General features: G+C 40.5%; 1 protein-coding gene across 3 annotated transcripts in view; it reads left to right on the top strand.

The window, feature by feature from the left end:
- The first annotated feature begins 18,436 nt into the window (after positions 1 to 18,436).
- HMGN3 (high mobility group nucleosomal binding domain 3) overlaps positions 18,437 to 19,622 on the top strand; it is a 72,002-nt gene continuing 70,816 nt past the window's right edge. For all 3 annotated transcript variants that reach the window (XM_027855216.1, XM_027855206.1, XM_027855198.1), the window contains exon 1: positions 18,437 to 18,549. In XM_027855216.1, coding sequence (XP_027711017.1) covers positions 18,535 to 18,549 — 15 coding nt within the window. In that variant the 5' untranslated portion in view covers positions 18,437 to 18,534. The remainder of the gene's footprint in view (positions 18,550 to 19,622) is intronic.

Here is a 19,622-nt window from a genome sequence, read left to right as displayed (position 1 = left end):
TAAAAAAAAATACTGTTACTGAAAACCCCTGGATGGCTCGCATTTACTCAAGAAGAGAGTCTCAGGAGGTCCAGATTCCCTGTAGGAGGGGAAGGGAGAGTTAGGGTGAGGTAATCAGATTCCGAGAATAAGAGACAGCCTCAAATAATAGAAAGAACATTGGACTTAGCCTTAGCATGAATCCTGCCCATACCATTTACTGGCCATGTGACTTTGGGTAAATCCATTAAATCTTCCCAGCCTCATTTTTCTCGTTTGCTAATTCAGAAAATAATATGCATATTACTCACTTCATAGAGCTATTGTGAACAAAATGCTGTTTAAACTTTAAAGTGCTATAAAGGAATGGTGATTTATTTGTTTTTTAAACTAGGGTTTGTGAAACAATATGGCTACAGTCTGTTGGATTTGGTGGCAAGATCTATGGGCTGTTAGGGTTATGTTTATTTATGGTAACTTGTCCACAAATAATACAAAGGACGTTTGTACATCTTTACTCATAGATAGTGATCACCAGTTATAACATCAGCTCCAAATATGAAGGAAGCCTCAAAAGGCATATTTACATCACTTGCTGGACTTTTGCCCCCAACATGGAGCTCACTGTAGGACCCTTAGTAGTCTGTGGATCAGTTTCAGGAGGTCTATGAACTTGGATAGAAAAAAAAAATACATCTTTATTTCAATATAATCATTTCCTTTGTTTTCTTACATATTTTATTTTATACGTTTAATAACATTCTGAGAAGGGATCCGCAATCTTCACCAGCCCTCCAAATTAGTCCATGACACAAAAAAGGTTAAGAATGTCTTATAAGAACTTCCATCACCTACCCACTTTGCTAAATAGAGAAGCCCCAAGATTCTCTGAAGTAAGGTTTACAATAATAGCTGAAAGCCATTTTTCCCACTGAGGCAGAGTTAAAATACCAACAAGCCTACAATTTCTCAGTGCTTCCCCTTAATCATGAACCAATACCAGTCTCCAAACCTTGACCTCAACACCAGGTGCTCCCTCCCCACCAAGGCTGGTCCTACTTGAACCAGACAAGAACCCTGTTTAAAAACATCACCAACAAAAAACACCTACCAGACTTTACGTGTTTGGTTATCCTATTTCACCTGGGAGAGTGAGGCTAGCGACTTTGCACAGTCCTGCCTCACTTGAATCCAATTCACTTGCAAGTCATGACATCACTTTCCTGATGTCATTGCTCTTCTTTGAGAATGAAGGACAAACAACAATAACAACAACAAACAGTTTTACCTGGGATCCCAGCAGACCTAATCTGTTTCCATTGTCCCTAACTTCTCTTTTTTCTTTTTGTATTTCCCCTCAAAAAAAGCTAGCTTGCTTTACTTTCTCTCTGTTGACTTCCACCTTCTGCTGTGTTCTGTCTTACAGTTCTCTGCCCTTCTTTTTACTACACCTTGGGATCTCCAACCTCATTCAAACTACATTAAGACACCCCTGCTGTTAGGGCTTAATAAATTCTTATTGCCTTAACTTCTCTTCACAAAATCAAACAACTGCTACTCCCTTAGCATTCCCTTAAAAGGTCATTTTCCACTCCACTAATCATTCTTTTTCTCTCCTTTAGTAACTCTATAATTTCTCTAAAACTTGTAGACACAGATCCCCAAACCATATATAGAAGAATCTGCCCAAAGCTAGGGAGATCATTTCTGGAATCTCTTATGCTATTCTTTCTTGAAATTGGTAATAAGAAGACATTTTTAATGTTATTTCCTTTTTGGCTATTTATGTCAATTAATCAAGTTTTCAATGGATTATTCAAAGTGTGTGTAGCACTGAAATTAAAACATATGAAGATTTACAACATACAGTAAAAATAAAACACAGGTTCTCCCCTTAGGAACTTTAAAATAGAGAGAAGAACAAGGCATGCAAATGTGCATTTAGTATCAGTCTACATAGTTAAGCACAATAGGGTTACAGTGACATTTTAGAGTTGAAATAAATTCTGCTAGTCTAACTTAATCATTTTAAAAAATGAGGAAACTGAAGCCCAGAGAAGTGAAATGACTTTTCAAATAATGACAAAAGAATTGAGAAAGAAACATTTGCCAGGAATTGAGCTGAGGAATTAGAGAATGGTTGGTGTTCATCAAAGAAATATTTCTAGATTGGGTGAGCCTATAAGCTTGCATTAAAAGGGAGAGGCGTGGCTTGGCAAAAACAGGCTACATAGCCTGGTAAGGTGTGTGTGGGGCTTTAGACTAAAGTTAAAGGTGTATTTGTTCTTTGGGAATCTGAGGTGGATTTGGAATGAAGCACTGGGGAGCTTAAGAAAATAGGTAACCCAAGAGCAATGAAGCGAAGGCAAATTTTGAAGGCAGGTAAAGGACAGGGATTGGTACAGATTGCCAGGCTATGTAGCCCCAATCAAGTAGCCACATGCTAGACTTTCAAGGCCCATCATGCCCCTGCCACTAGCATTAGGAGTTTGGTAATTACCCTGTTCATTAAACAAAATAGAGAAATTCAAACTCTACTCTTTTATGATACTCTAAACCAGGGGTGGGGAACCTGCAGTCTCAAGGCCACATGTGGCCCTCTAAGTCCTCAAGTGTGGCCCTTTGTCTGAATCCAAACTTCACAGTACAAATCCCCTTCTGTGAAGTTTGGATTCAGTCAAAGGGCCGCATTTGAGGACCAAGAGGACCACAATTGGCCTCGAGGCCACAGGTTCCCCACCCATGCTCTAAACTAAGAGTCTGGTTATTTGTGTACTTGTTTTTCCCCCCACTAGATTGTAAACAATTTGAGGACAAGGATTATGTTGCTTTTCATCCCTAGGATCTAGCATAGTATCCTGTGTCCATTAGATATTTCATGAATGGTTTTTGCATTGAATTAAGTCAAGTTTTCCAACTTGCTGCCTCATGTACTCAATCCTCTCTATGATTTGTGAGTTTTTGAGTCATCCTAATTCTCTAAAACAGAAAAATCCTCCCTGTTTTTGCCAAGCCACACCTCTCCCTTTTAATGGAAGCTTATAGGCTCACCCAATCTAGAAACCCAATGACTCAACTGATCTCACAAGATATAAACAGGATGAATTGGAGATAATCTTAAACAGAAAGCAGTGAGATATTAATATTAAGGGAAAAAAATGATTTCAATAGACAGATGGTAGGAAAGTCTGTTCGAGGCATTGGTAAAGACATGTGAAAATGCATGCGGCTGGATGAGAGCAGGGCAAGATCAAAGGGTGATAGCAAGTGGTTCAGTTGGATGGAACATAAGGGTAGATGAGAAGTGGGAGAAGCTAGAGTCAGGAAGAGCAGTTTAAAGGAGGTAGTATTCCAAGGGAAGGATAATAAGGATCTGACCTAGGGTGGAAGCAATGGGAGTGGAAAAGAGGTAGAATTAATGGGACTTGGCAACTAACTGGGACTATCAGAAGTCTTTCCTAATCCCCCTTAATATTAATGTCTCACTGCTTTCTGTTTAAGATTATCCTGTTTGCACATAGTTGTTTGCATGTTGTCTCTCCCATTAGACTGTGAACTCCTTGAGGGCAGGGACTGTTTTTTTTTTTAATCTTTCAATGTATCCCTGGGGCTTAGCACAATGCCTGGCACATAGCAGGTGCTTAATGAATGCTAGTTGACTTGTTGGTTTGGAATAGGATAAAGTGAGTAAGCTTCAGTACATAATGGCAGAGGAGAACCGGCAGATGGGTGAGATCAGTTGAGTCATTGGGTTAGATCTATTGATACAGATCACAATTCCTCTAGCACCTTAGTAGATAGCTTTCTTGAGTTGTGATGAGGAAAAAATGATCTGCTGGTCAGCCTCCTGGTGATAATTCTCTACAAATTTAGGTAATTAATAATAATAATATCTATGTAGCTCTTCAATTTACTAAATCCTTCACAAATATCTCATTTTATCCTCATAACAACTACAGGAGGAAGGGAGGTCTTCAGACAAAAAACATATACCATAACTAAAAACTTTCTAGTTTAGTTAGACTTGTTAGAATAGCCAAAAAGTTGTCACAAAGTCCATGCACTTTTAGACTTTTCACTGAAAATCTATTTACTTTTATTTCATACAAATTAGAATTGATGACTAATAGATCTAGTGTTACAAATAGCTCTAGTGTTAATAGAAGCCTCAAACAGTATCTAGTCCTACCCTCTCATTTTATACTTGAGGAAACTGAGGCCCAAGGAGGTTATATGATTAGCCCAATGGTTTGAACTCTTGCCCTCTGACTCCCAAGCCAGTGTTCTATTCATTATATCCAGGTTGTTTGTTTTCTAAGGGAAGGGAAGAAAAGGACAAAGACTTAATTATTATTTGCTAATATTATTTATTACTATGTGCCAGGCACTGTGTTAAGCACTTTACAAATATTATCTCATTTGATCCTCACAATAACTCTAGGAGGATAATGCTATGACCCTCATTTTACAGTTGAGGAAATTGAGGGAACCAGCAGTTAAGTCACTGGCCCATGGTCACACAGCTCTTATCTGAGGCTGGATTTTAACTCAGGTCTTGCTGATTCTAGGCCCATTGCTCTATCCACTGAGCGGCTAAGTTGACCACACTAGACGAAGCAGTGGATTGCAAGACCAGAAAGACTGCTGTAACAGACCTTGCTGAAAGCAAAGGAGGAGAAAGAAAACCTATTTAAAAACAAACAAACAAACAGCTGAAAGAATTCAAAAAGCACAGCTATCTGGGACCACTTAATACAGAGGCAAATAGCCCTATAGACCTCAGAACTCCTGAAGGCATCACTATATTCCAGCACAAAACATTTCATATTCATAATGACAATCCTGAGCCATCAAGAAAAAATTAAATTATGTTCTAGATACTCTAAAAAGGCATGGGAATACCTTTGAGAAAATAATAATAGTTCACATTTACACTGCACATTGTTTGGCAAAGCACTTTGCATATGTGCTATCTCATTTGATTCTCACAGCAACCCTTTAAGTCAGTATAACATGTTTTATTACCTTCCTTTTCAGAAGAGGACACTGAAGCTTAGAAAGATAAAATGATATGCTCATGATTAGGTGGTACAGTGGGGTTCTGGGCCCGGAGTCAGGAAGACCTGAGTTCAAATCCAGACTCAGATACTTTCTAGCTCTGTGACTCTGGGCAAGTCGCTTAACCCTATTTGCCTCTTTCCTCATCTATAAAAGGAACTGGAGAAGGAAATGGCAAACCACTCCAGTATCTCTGCCAAGAAAACCCCAAATAGGGTCACGAAGAGTCAGACATGACTGAACAATAAACAACAATAAAAATTATATGTGTGTATGCACATACATATGTTTATATATGTATGTATGTTTATGCATATGTTCATATATATATTTGTGTAAACATAAATATATTTTTGGCCAACGTCCTTTTCCTCATGTCATTTGGACTTTTAGCAGCTATGATTTATAACTTGCAAGGATGTCACAAGCCCATGATGGATGATGGATGTGTGTATAAATTACATGTGGCTTTTGGGATCACAGCCAGCTGACTGAGAGTTTTCCATTGCAGAATAAAGAGTGAGAGCCTTGGGCTAAAACTCAAGCCTGACCCAGGGAAACTTATTTTTATTGCCTCTATTACCTCTCACCTGCCTTCCTGAGAACTAAGACTGCTATTAACAGAGCTAAATTTTTAATAACCCACAAGGGCAGAATGAGGCTTTCCTGCATGACTCATATTCATTCCCTCTCCCCCAAACTTAGATTTGAGAGCCTCCACAAAGCAAAGGAAAATGGAGTCTCCTGCCCAGACCAGCTATGTAGCTCTAACAGGCGGTGGGAGGAAGGGAAGGAGATTGGGCTGGCTTTCATCGTCTGGGTGGAGTTTTGATTGCTAGCGGTCTTGGAGAGCTTGCTATTAAAACAGAGGTGGTAGCTGGAAGACAGCTGATGTGAAGAAGGGAGGAGGGGGTCAAGGAGAGGTAAAAATGAGACCTGAGTGACCATGGCTGCCAAACTTTGTGGCCAGGGGTGCAGTCCTACTTGAGAGTGTGCTAGAAAGGGGCTAGAAATGACAGGTGGGGAGGCCTCTGGGGCCCTGAAACTCCCTCTGGGCTTGGCTTTTAGCACCTTAGATCCTGCTACTGTGTCCCTCAACCACCTCACCCACTCTGGGTGCCCTCTAAGTGAACCCTGAGGATTTTCCCCTCCCTTAGCTCCTTCCTACCCAAAACCAGGCATTAAGGAACCACTAACCTAGAGGCCATGGGTGGCTGGGCCAGGGTTGTACCGAGTGTGGTGCTGGCTTACCTGGAAGGACTAACTCATGTGAGAATGGCCAAGGGAGAGTTTCAAAGAGTAGATTAATCACCTCCTGGGAGGTTAGAAGGGCAGTAGCAGGCACAACAATTGCATAGCACAGGCAATAAAAAAGCAAGAAGCAGAAGTGGAGTGTGAGAAGAGAATGCAGGAGAGAAAAGTTGGAAGGAGTATCTGCAAGAAAGTTCAGGTCTGATTAAAGGCCCTTGCATACAGGATATCATTAATGCAAGTATAAGAAGGAAACGGAACAAAGTGAGACAAGAGCCGATACTATAGTCCTGCCAAAGATCTCAGATAGGCCCTGGGACCCCTGAGAGATAGTAATGCAGTAACAAGAATTCTTTTATAGACTGGCTTAAAACAACAACCCAAGGGGGAAAAGTCCTAAAGGGGTTGCAGCATATGCAGGCTTCAATACAAAATTTGACATTCTTCTTTCTTTCTGCTTTCCCTTCTTTCTTTGTTCTTTTCTTTCTTCCTTCTTTATTTCCTTCCCTGTTTTCCTTCCTCCCTTCCTTCCCTCCTTCCTTCTTTCCTTCCTTCCTTCCTTATTTCCTTCCTCCCTTTCTCCCTTCCTCCTATTGATTGCCTGCCCTGTGCAAAACAAACCTTCATAAGGCCTAGGCACCAGACCATGGACAAACATGACCTTGAAGGACAACTGAGATGAAAAAGAGTTTATTATGAGATTAGTAAACTCAAATTATCCCAACAATATTAGTTGATGAAACTATGGAAAGAGAACAAATAAACCTGAAGTGGAACAGATGTGTTGGTGTTTCTATGGTCACCTTTTAAAAAATTAAATGTGTTATTAAAAACTTTATATTGAACATCAGTGTAGTACAGTGGAAAGATGACAGGATTTTAGAGTCAGAGGACCAACATAACCTAGGGGAAGACAAATGAGCTTTCTGGGAATATTTCCTCATCTTTAAAATGAAGGGATTGGATTCTAGATGATCTCTAAGGTCCCTCTAGGCTCTAAATCTATGATTCAATGTAGCAGTGATTTACATTTTAGTTAATTTCAAAGCATGAAGTAAAATAACTTTTCAGTAATTCTCTTTAGTTCTTTGGTGATCTATCTTCATCAGCAACCAGTTCACTGTGCTTTACTGTGCCACCACAGTACCTGTTGAATTGAGTGAAAAGCAGAAATGGCACTTGGAAAGAGTGCCCGGACCTAACCAAATATGTATAGAAATCTGTAACGTCAGTCACATCATTTTAAATTACATGGATTGATCTTGAAGTTATTATTAAGAGGGGAAGAGTTAGAAAAATGCAAAGTCCAGATAATATTAACAAAATAAGGTGACAAAAGAGACTGTCACTGATGGCCTATGTGCCTTTTTTTTTTTTTGAAATCTCTATAAGACCTTTAAGAAAATGGTCTCTAAACATAATAAGTGTATTCTTTATGAGAAAGGAACTCATAAACTCTCACAAACTACTATACTGGGCCACACAGTTGGCTGAGAGGCATAGAGAAATTGCTATGTGTATTTTTTCGATTTCAAAAAAACGTATTTGACTCTGTCAAGCAAAATTCAGCCTTAAAGGACCTCTTTAAGCTGACTCCCATCTTCCTAAGATCAATACAACATTCCATAACAGATGTAGCCATGGAGCTATCTTCAATTAGCTAACTACTACTATTAAGCTGGAAATATATGTCTCCTGAAGGTGTTCATCAGTATCATGGAGATTATCCTTTCATGGGATTTCTTTTGTGTTTAGGCCCAACTAGGCTGCCACTGAGGTCCCTTCCAATTCTAAAATTGTGTGATTCTGCACATAGCAAAAATTAAATGTGGCCTGTTTCCTTAAAGGTCTTTACAATTTAGAGACAAGGCTAACAAAAAGATAACCTGATAACCTCACAATGCCCCAGACAGATCTCTAAAATTATAAGTTACAGATAAGGAGCTGATCAGCAATGATGGAGGTGGTTTACACAGTGGTACCTACATGGACAAGAGGTTAGAACTCTCACATCCTCTAAAAACATTCCCTCTTTTCTGGTCAAATATTTTATTCCAGCAAGATAAAAGGGGAAAATGTCTGTATTCTGGTCTGCTACCAACCTCAAAAAATTTATTGATCTTGGTATCTCCCATGCCTATTTACTAAAGAAAAATGATGCACCCCAAATTACCTAGCAACTGTCAGAATGTTGCTATCTCTTTTCTCACTTTCATCATCAATTCATCATTTTATTTGGACCAAAAGATTCCTCTTAACTGCATACATGTTTAAGAGAAAGACTTGAGAGAAAGATAATTTGTAAGTGTTGAGAAGGTTCACATTTAAGATTTCTTGTTCTTTCATGTTTTAGACAAGTATATTTAATCCAGAGGAAGAAGGATCAGGCAGTTGCTACAGACCCAATTCATAGCTCACATCTTTGTACAGGATTGGTGATGCATCAGAGTCCAACAAAGATAAAGATTTATGTCTTTTCTTTCAGTCAAGTCAGTTTCCTTACTGTCCTAAGGTTATGTCATGTTCATACCCACCTCAATGTCTTTGCTTTTATCCCCTTGTCTGCAAAGTTCCCTCCTTTCTACCTCTCCACAACTTTTCTATTCTTCAAGGCCCAGCTTAAGGCCTATCTTTTCTATGAACTCAATGGTCTCCCTCTTCTCTTCACATCAGAAACATTTAAATACATACTCTTTTGTATTGTTAACTAGTTGTTTCATGAATATCTTTTCTTCCCAACTAGATTGTATGCTCCCTGAAGGCAAAAACGGTGTCTTATATTTCTTTTCTACCACTAGAAGCCTCTGAAACAATGTCGCTAAAGACTTCTTGTTTGACAAATCAAATACGTATCTGTTTTGTATGTATTTTGTATATACCTCTATCTGTTCATTCTATCTCTTCTGTTAGAATGTAAGCTTCTTGAGGATAGTGACAGTTCCACTTTTGTCTATGTAACTTCCTAGAATAGTACCTGGCTCATAGGAGTTGTTTAACAAATGTTTATTGACTAACTGATGTGCGCGCGTGCACACACACACATAAGTAAACAAATAGAAATAGAAATAAACATGGCTTTGCTTTGCACATGCCCGGATCACCTAAAATGGAGTGATTATCCATGTGGGAGGTGCTGGGGACCTAGAAGATGACAGCTAGACAATGACACATACCATGTGGATGGGAGTAGCCTCCATGTTAGGTGATTTGTGCATGTGTGAAGCACAACTCCACATTGTAATCAACAGAATGAAGAGAAGGCATAGCACAGTGATTAAGCTGACAAGTTAGAAAGTAGTTACTGTTAATCAAAGTTTACTAGAGGGATAGGCCTCTGTTTAAGGTTACCTATAATCCTGAGAATCAGCAGGAAACATTTACTTACAAACAGATGCACATAGATTTGAACACACAGTGAATATTCTTGCATTTAGAGAAACTTACTCTGGGGACATTGTGGAATGTATTAACAATGTCCTCTGACCCACCCTTCTACTGGGCACCTCTCTTGGACTCGCCATTTCCCCCTCTCTGATCTGATAATAATCCTTACCATTCTACTTCCACCTTGGTCAGGCTAAGTGACGTAGATTTTTGCACACCGTGCAGATTTTCTTGGATTTGAGGTTCTTTGGGAATGAAGACGTAAGGGTTTCCAACCATCCAGCAAATATTCTGTATAGCTGCTTTCATGGAACCCTGTTCTTCCCTCTTTCCACCACCAGCATTTAAATAAGCATAAGACCTTGGGGCTCTTCCTGGTCTTCTAAGGAGAAGGATGATCCACTAGAGTGAGAAGAAGGGAAAGACCAACCAGAATTCTTCAGTTCCCAGTTCTCTTGTTGATTTACTGCGTAATATTGAACAAATCACTTGCCCACGTTGGGTCTTCTTCATCTATAAAACAGACAACCTAAACTGCATCTAGAAAATGGGCATAATAATATCCCTGATACAAGGCAAAGTGAATTTTTGTTTGTAAAACTATTTGGTTTGAAAAGTGTTCAAGGTCAGACCAAATACTTGACACTTACTAGCTGTGTGACCCTGGGCAAGACACCTAACCCTAATTGCCTAAAAAAAAAAAAAGAAAAGAAAGTGTTCAAAGAGATAAAGTATTTTTGTAAGATGAGTGGTTCTGAGGGCTCCTTGTCATCATTCTGGTATACTACCATTATGCCTATATCCTTAGAATTGTCTTTACCTTTCTGGTATTGGAAATATCCTCTTTATTTTTTAAGGTATCTCTCTCACGGTCTTGAATACAGATTCCTAATCAGAAGAAACAGGTACCATAGCTACTCCAAGAAGTCTCTGCAGTGTTTGACAGACCCATTAAAGGCAGGGATCAGGTTGATTGGTATAGGCATTTCTGGGAATACTCCTGGGAGATCTCTACACAAAAATTTTACTTGGACATCCAGAATTTAAATTTACTCACACTGATAGGCTATCTTGGACTTCATTTTTCTCATCTGTAATATGGGAAGGTTGGACTAGATAATCCCTAAGACCCCTTCTGATGTAACACATTGGTTCTATGAAATACCATACTTCTCATTGAACAATTCTTTTTTAGCACTTGTATACACTCAGATAATGGTACAACTTGAAAGCACCAAAGAGTGTGTCAAGTTTCATTTTACAGATGAGGAAACTAAAGTTGAGAGAAAGGATTTAGACAAATGGAAAAATCTGTCCGCTCTCTGTAAGTTACTCATCAGTCATGTCATTCTTTGGGACCAGGATGTAAGTTTTCTCTTTTTGGACTGGACATTTGATCTCATTTGTGTAGAGGACTCCTGGTGATGAATGTCCTCTACCAATGCAGATTGGAGCTTCTCTGTAATTGAGAATGTTAGAGTGATACTCAAGGGGAACTGAGATATTAGGGGACTAGCTTAGGGTCACCAAACCAGCATATGTGAAATGTTGGACTTGGACCCAGGTCTTCCTGACTCTGAGGCTAGCTCTCTATCCTATATTATGCTTCTTGGAGTATTAGGGTTAGGTGAGATTAAATTTAGAATCAGGGATCAGGTTTATGACAGTTGGCTCCACTTAACCCATCAGATTGGCAAAGGTAATAAAAAAGAAAAATGATATTTGTTCCAAGGAGGTTCAGGAGACAGGCATACTAATGCACTGTTGGTGGAGCTGTGAATTGGTCCAACCATTTTGGAAAACAATTTAGAACTATACTCAAAAAGTCACTAAACTGTGCATACCCTTTGGTCTAGCACTACCACTATTAGGCATATACTTTGAGGAGATAAAATAAAGAGGGAAAGGTCCTCTATGTACAAAATTATTTATACCAATATTTTTGCTGTAGTATAGAACTGGAAAAAAGTGGGAACCCATTAATTGGGGAATGACTGAACAAATTTTGGTATATGAATATAAAAGAATATTGTTTCTCTCTAAGAAATGATGAAAGGGATGATTTCAGAGAAACCTCAAAAGATTTGTATGAATTGATACAGAATGAAGTGAACAGAAACAGGAGAACAATGTACAGAATTGGGGGAGGGGGAGGAAGAGAATAAGCATGTATATAATGTTATCATGTGCCAGGCACTGTGTTAAGTGCTTTTAAAATATCTCATTTAATAAGGGTAACAATGACCTATCTCTAAAGTATCTCTAAAGAAGAAAAATATCTCTGAATAACTTAAGAACTTTGATCAATACAATGATCAGTGGCTACCCCAGAAGAATAATGATGAAACACTTTTTGGCAGAAAGAGTATGTACTATAGGCACAGAATGACACATTTTTAGACACAACCAAATATGTATATGTTTTGCTTGTCTATACTTACTTGTCGTAAGAGATATCGTTATGGGGGGGGCAACTATAGGGGAGTGGGAGAATAATGATAGTGGTAAAAAAAAAGAAAAAGAAAAAAAGGAGCATCAATGAAACATTGTAAAAATACACAGAAGAGAGCAGAGGGAAGTTCAGAAAATGCCATATAGGCAGGTAGGGCAATGTGGATACTGTTGTCCAGTTGTTTTCAGTTGTGTCTGACTCTTCATGACCCCATTTGGGATTTTCTTGGCAAAGCTACTAGAGTGGTTTGTCTTTTCCTTCTGCAGCTCATTTTACAGATGAAGAAACTGAGACAAACAGGGTTAAGTGACTTGCCCAGGGTCACAAAGAAAGTGTCTGAGGCCACATTTGAACTCCGGAAAAGTAGTTTCCCTGACTCCAGTTCTAGAACTCTATCTACTGTGCCACCTAGCTACCCCAATGTGGGTACTACTGCATTAAATTTGATATGTACTTATGAACTTGCAGCCATATGGATGGAGTGATGGGCTTGGAAGACCAATGTTCAAATTTGTGCTCAGACATTTATCAGTTGTGTAACTCTGGGTAAGTCACTTAACCACTGTCTGCCTCAGTTTCCCCATCTGCAAAATAGAAATAATAATAGTACCTACCTCCCAGAGTAGATGAGATAATATCTTTAAAATGCTTTGCAAACCTTAAAGTATAAAAATACTAGTTATTATACTTTATTACTGAGAGACTGGACAATGAGTACCTAGTCCTTATAAGCATGTACAATGAGGACTGCCGAATGGAATACAAATGGACTTTGGAATGTGTGTAAACATTCAATAATAATTTCCTCTCTCCTTTCTGTGTGGTGAAGAAAAGGATTGTTGATTGGCTATTAAGTTGGAACTGGGTATATATTCACAAAACACTAATCTACCAAAACAAACTCTATGTCTCTTTTTCCTGCCTTCAGGAAACAGTTACTAAATGCCTACATATTCTTTGAAGTCTATGGGGGAGGGAAGAATTGCATCAGCCCCCACTGAATATCCTCAAAAGGAGTGGGCTCTGATTGGCCAATCCCCTTTTATACTTAAAAGAAAAAAAAAAACCTATACATAATGGAGATTCATGGTTTCTCATACCAACAAACAAGTAAACAAACAAATGGATGAATGAAAAAAGATAATAAATTGATGGATGAATGAATAAATGAATGAATTAGAAAATGAATAAAAGAATAAATATATAAATATACAAACAAATAAATATATAGAAGTTAGCCATTCTGTGTTTAGGAATAAGATGTGACCCTGCAAAAGAAATTTCTCCCTTGACCCTGCTTTTGGTAGTTTGGAAAAGCCTCTCATGCTTATTTATGTATCTATTTTTTATGCATAATGGAAGCTCCTTGAATTTAGATGACTATCTCCATTTCAAGCTAGGCATAGGACATAGCCCTCTATAAAAGTCCCATGCCATTTTATTATCATGGTGTGGAGGAAACTTTGTGTTTTCTAAAGCTATCCAAGTGGCCTACAAGTTCTGGCACATCCTAACAGCTGAGAAAGGCTTCTACTTTGGGTTTTGATGAATGTGTGTGGTACGAAAACCAACCTATCTCATAATACTTGTATTACTTACCTAATAGAATTGTTGGGAACAAGGCACTTTGTTTAACCTTAAAGCACTATATAAACATGAGGTAGCATTATATTGTTAATAATATAATATAGTATGAAATTGTGACATGTAATTATTAATTATATAATTACACATAATTATATACTTCCATAATTTCAAGGATCTGTAATTTTGTTGATGTAGGTGCTTCTCTCCACTAATATACATTACAACCTCTTCCTCCACCCGTTATAATTTAGTAGATAGTCTTTGATCATTTCTCTAGCTAAAAATAATTCAGCACCCTGTTAAGCCTCTCTGAGCTTAGCTGGGCTAGTCCTTGGAAAGTAGGTAAGGCAGTTTATAAAGGGGTTTATACTTTCAGTCTTTCTATCTTGGTAGAACCCACCTGCACTGCATTCATATAGCTCTTTCAAGATGAACAAACAAATGAATAAACAAGATCAGCTCCACCTAAGCTGAAGTACTGGAGGTAATTATATATAATTGGGGTAATCAGAGGAACCCCCCATCCCTCCCCTCTACTCTGGCTAGAGAACTCCCCATGGAGCATTTCTGGTGCTCAGCCCTTTCCCTGATCACAATAACAGGTAGCATTCATAAAGCCCTTTGAGGTTTGCAAAGTACTTTACAAATATTATTTCATTTTATCTTCACTTCAAAGTAGGTGTTATTATTATTCCCATTTTACAGTTGAGGAAACTGAGGTGGACTGAATTCAAATGATTTGCCCAGGGTCACACAGCTAGAAAATGTCTGAGGTCACTTTTGAACTCAGGTTTTACTGGTTCTATTTCAACTTTTTATTCACCCTGATAAAGGACATGCCAATCAGAGGTTTTTAGTTGGCCCTAATGTATCTCCTCCCCTACTCCACAAGGTAGGAGGAGTACGCCTGCTGAGCTAGGAAGACCAGCCCAATCAGTAGACTTTTTAAAAAATGATTCAACTCTCCTTAAATTTTTCTCTCCCCATCTGCCAATTGTGTTGGTACCCCCTGGATTTCATCTGGGAGAGTGTGGGTGGGGTTTTTTTCTTCCTCTTCCCATTCATCATCCCTCCTATGCCTGCAACATAGCTATGTTGACTGTTGACACAGGGCATTGAGCACATTTGTTGGCTAGGTGAGCCTAAAACTGGGTATCAAAGCCCTGGCTGCCCCTCCTGCTTTGTGTTTCTTTCCTGGAGCACAGATCACTAAACAGAAATCTTGAGATGTGCTGTTCTAGACTTAGCAGCTCCCTCACAGACATGAGAAGTCTGGAGTCACTGAAAAATCTGTGTGACTGCAAGAATGAGGTGCTACAATGCTTCTCAAAAGATGACCACTTTCAGAGCAATGAGTCCAAGCATGTGCTGGACTGCTAGAACATAAGGACTTTGAGGGAGTTATCAAAAAAGTACAAAACTAGGGTGAAGATGAAATGGTTGCTCAGCAACCTCACAAAATATTTCATATTTTGATTTTTTTAAATATCAACTTCTCAGGAAAGTGTAGATGTTTGGGATTAGGGTCAATTAATCAACTTGCAGCGAGGTGGCTCAATGGATAGAGTGCCAGACCTGGAGTCAGGAAGATTCATCTTCCTGAGTTCAAATCTGGCTTCAGACACTTAGTAGCTGTGTGACCCTGGATAAGTCACTTAACCCCATCTGCTTCAGTTTCCTCATCTGTAAAATGAGCTGGAGAAGGAAATGGCAAATAACTTCAGCATCTTTGCCAAGAAAACCTGAAATAGGGTCACAAAGAGTCAAACATCACTGAAATGACTGAATAACAAAATGTGACAGGGAGTGAGCTAAATATTGAAGATACAAAGAATGACAAAAGCATGATCCCTGCCCTCAAGGCACTCACATTCTAGTTGATGAGACAACATGAAAATAACTAATATAAAATACATGTGTCATATTTTCAGGAAACCACATTTTCTTATTTTCCGAGGACTATGACATACATATGTCATCTTTGTCAATACAATGCTTTAAGCATTTATTTTGTGTGGTTTCAATAAACAGCTGTCCTATACCTTTCTAAAAGATTTGGATTTGGATTGGGGGGGAGCCAGTGAATGGGCAGGAAGGTGCTATAAAGAGCCAAATACAATGAGTAAGAGGCCAGGCTTCCTCAGAACTGAATCCAGAGTTTGAGTCCATTAGTAAGTGAGAAGGAGCCCTGAACCACCTCTAAGACAACATGTCTTGGTTATGTGCATGAGTTCGGTATTTGTGCTCAGGCATACCTTACCAGGAGTTCATCGTCTTTCTACTAGGTCCTTAAATTGTTAAAACCCCCAGGATAAATTTAACTTTTTGACAAGGAAAGAAATCAAAACCCCACTTTCTGAAAAGAAGCCTTTCCCAGTCCTCCTAAATCTTAGTGGCTTCCTTCTGTTGTTTATCTCTAATATATCTTGAATATATCTTATTTATATGTTGTTGCATCCATTAGACTATAAGCCCCTTAAGATCAGGGTCTGCTTTTTGCTTTTCTTTGTATTTCTAGTGCTTAGTACAGTGCCTTAGCACAATAATAGGGACTTAAAGTTTGCTGATTTGACAACTCGAAATTACCATTGTTATGAGCCTTTGTTGCCTCACTGAAAATTGTGTGCTGACATTGATAATGTCCCCTTCACAAGATTTAAATTTTACTTAGCTTTAGTGCCTATTGCTCCTTCTGGTTAGATGGCATTTGGAGTATTGTGTTGAGTTATGAGTATCAGTAGCAATAAGTCAGTTAACAAGCATTTATATGCCAGGCATGATGTACCACATTTTAGGAAGAACATTGATCTGTTGGAGAATGTGCAAGGAGGGGCAACTAGAACAGCAAAGAGCCTTGGGTTCATGTCTTATGAGGATCTAATGAAGGGACCAGAGGTGTTTACCCTGAAAATGAGGAGGGTATGAGAGCTATCTTCAAGTATTTGAAAGGCTGTCATGTGGAAAGTAGGTCTGTTCTGCTTGGCACCAGGGGGCAGAACTAGCAACTATGATGAGAAGCTGCAAAAAGGTGAATTTAGGTTTGATCTAAGTGAAATCTTAAAAACTAAAGTTATTCCAAAGAAGAATGGGCTGCCTTGGGAAGTAGTAGATTTATCCTTCATGGCAAGCTGGACAACTTAGTCTTGTGAAGGAGGCATCCCTGTTTAAGTATGCCTTGGATTATTTGATGACCCTTGACATCCTTTCCAACTCAGATTCTGTAACACTACATTCATTGATTGATTATTCACTAAGAGTTCATATATACCTAAGTTTGATTTTTAAAAGGAGGCTCCTAACTATTGAGGTTGAAAAGTTGGAGACATTGAGGAATTTCCCACCTTTTCAAAAAGTTAACTTTGTCAAGGTCCTTAGCACTCTTCTATGCCACCTCCCAACACCTGTTCTTCCTTATTCTGCCTGTCATTGCAGTATGGATCCATTTTATTCTCACTTACAATCTTAAAGCAGTAACGGACCAGAGAGATTATCTAGTCATTCCTTTCAGGAGTTAGACAAGAATCATAAAGATACATCATGGCCCTATGGTGCAATGGAAAGAGACCTGGATTTGGAGTTAGAAGAACTGGGAACAAATCTCAGTTCTCTTTACACTTAGATAAGTCACTTAACCACTTGTTAACCACTCCAAACTCCTACTTTAGGGTCCTGGGCTTTGGATTGGTGAGTTATTTACTATATCTAGTTGAACCCAAATGATCTGCACTACTCCTCAGTCATCCTCCTGCATTATTGTGCAAAGACAATGAGGTTGTGCCTTTCTCTCTGCCCTCCTCCTACTCCCACCTCCCATTCCTTTCTAATTCTGGCTCTAAAAACAGTAATCAAATTAACACTGCCCTGGCCACCACTCTCCTTTATGTGGAGTCTTCACCAGTTAGAATGTAAAGTTTAAGATGGCAGAGACTTTCCTTATATTTGTATTCCCAGTGTTTAGCACAATGCTCAGCACATAACAAACTCTTAAAAAATGTTTTGTTTTTGTTTTTTGTTGCTGTGGTGGTCTTTTTTTTTTTTTTTTTTTTTTTGGTTCCGTTTATTTGTAAATTGAGCAGGTTGGTTTCTAAATTATCTCTCAGGCCCCCTTCCAGGTCTTGATCCTGGGAGACTTCTTCAAGGTCACAGACCTTGTCAATAGCAGAGTGAAGACTAGAACCAAGGTTTCCATCACAGATCTATCGAGCATCTTGCAAGTAGCAGGATCTTAATAATTGTTGCCGAATTCCCTACAGGGGATGGGGGCTGTAGAGACTTGTTGCCTGCCTCAAAGATGTTCACATTCTAAAATCTCCGTCTCCATACTTGCTCTCTACTCCTCCCCATCATGGCCACAGTCTCTCCAGGCTGTTGAAGCCCAGGGAAGCTGGCATCCGCATAGTGAAACTCCTCGCTCCGTACGGGGCTACAAGTTGAACCGGGCATGCTCTGTAGCCAGGGCAGGCGTTGGGTAGCAAGTAGACGGCCCCAGCCTTCGCCTAGACTAGAGAGTACAACAGCTCGGAGCTCTCCGCGGAGGTGGGCGTTCCCCGTCCTGGAATTTAGAACGCGGCGGTAGCCAATGGGAGCGAGTGGCTTGCTGGCTTGTAGCGTTATTGGAGGTGTTGCTAGTTGTGAGGGTGTGCTAGTGACTGGGGGGAGCTGCGGTCGGGCGGTCGGTGTGGGTCACCCGAGAGTCCCCGTTGCTGGTTGCCGCCGCCTGTGAGTGCCCTGCGCTTGTGCAGCCGCAGCAGCCGCCGCCGCCGCCGCAGCAGCACCTCTAGCTCCATTGCTTTACTTTTTTTGCAGCCCAGACAGGGGACATCATGCCGAAGAGAAAGGTAAGCCTTGCAGCCCCGGGATAATTTCCAAAGGCTGTTTTTAGAGCTTGGCGATGGGCTCCCGAGTCCCGGAGCTGAAAGAAATGGCTATGTGGTTACACATTGCGCTGTCGCCAGCGCGCGTGACTACAACAGTCCGGGATTGTGGGGTCCACATTTGTGCCTCTGCCTGTTGCAGATCTCCATCCTCCTGCTCCCTCCCCACTCTTTCCCAGCTGTCCCTTCCCCTCCCTGCTTCTTCTCGGTGGGATCGACACTTTCTCTGCACCATGGGAGAGGAGGGCTCCTGGGTTCTTTTCCCACCCCGACAACCCTAAACCTATGGGGAGATCTCTTACCATCTTCTCCCCCTTCCCAACTCCTCTCCTTTGCAAACTACCAGCTTGTGGTTGGTATGGCTGGGGCGGGGGGGGGGGGGGGGGGAGGGAGAAGGCAAGGGGAGAAACAGATACAAACAAAAAAAGCGACACCCAGATGTGGGGGGCGGGAGGGAAGGAAGGATTAAGTCCCTCCAGATGTGCGATCTCTTGCTGGCTTCTCTGCGCCCCCAGCCGCCAGCTCTGGGCGCGGGGTTGGCTCCCAGGTTCGAACAGGGGGAAAGCCATGTTTAAAAATCAGCTGCGCCCTCCTCCTCCTCCTCCTTCTCCTCCTCCTCCTCCTCCTCCTCCTCCTCCTTCTCCTCCTCCTTCTTCTTCTCCTCCTCCTCCTCGCCTCTTGTGTGACAGACCCGTATGTACCTACTCTGGTGCGTGTCAGGCTGGGCCCGAGCCCTTGGGGAGAAGGAAACGCTTCCCCAGGGCTAGCTGCAGAAGCAGCAGAGTTAACATGGAAGGCTGGACGGTGCCGTTCCTGCAGCCCAGCATCTGGGGCTGGAGCCCGAGACATGGAGTAGGGAAGGGCCGGTGCCTGCAAGCTTTCTTTCCCGCCCTCAATTTCGCGCTCTCCCTCTCTAGTTGAAATTGAAGCTTTTTTTCTCCCCCCCCCCCTTGGTTCATGAGTTCTTTCTTACCACCCTGGCTGAGGTACTTTACTGTTTGCCTCCCTTTGCGCCCTCCCTTCTTCCCTCCCTCTCT

The sequence above is a fragment of the Vombatus ursinus genome, unplaced genomic scaffold (assembly GCF_900497805.2).
Source record: "Vombatus ursinus unplaced genomic scaffold, bare-nosed wombat genome assembly UNPS02000582.1, whole genome shotgun sequence".
In the NCBI taxonomy this organism is placed as follows: Eukaryota; Metazoa; Chordata; class Mammalia; order Diprotodontia; family Vombatidae; genus Vombatus; species Vombatus ursinus.
This window is presented reverse-complemented; position numbering and strand designations above follow the sequence as displayed.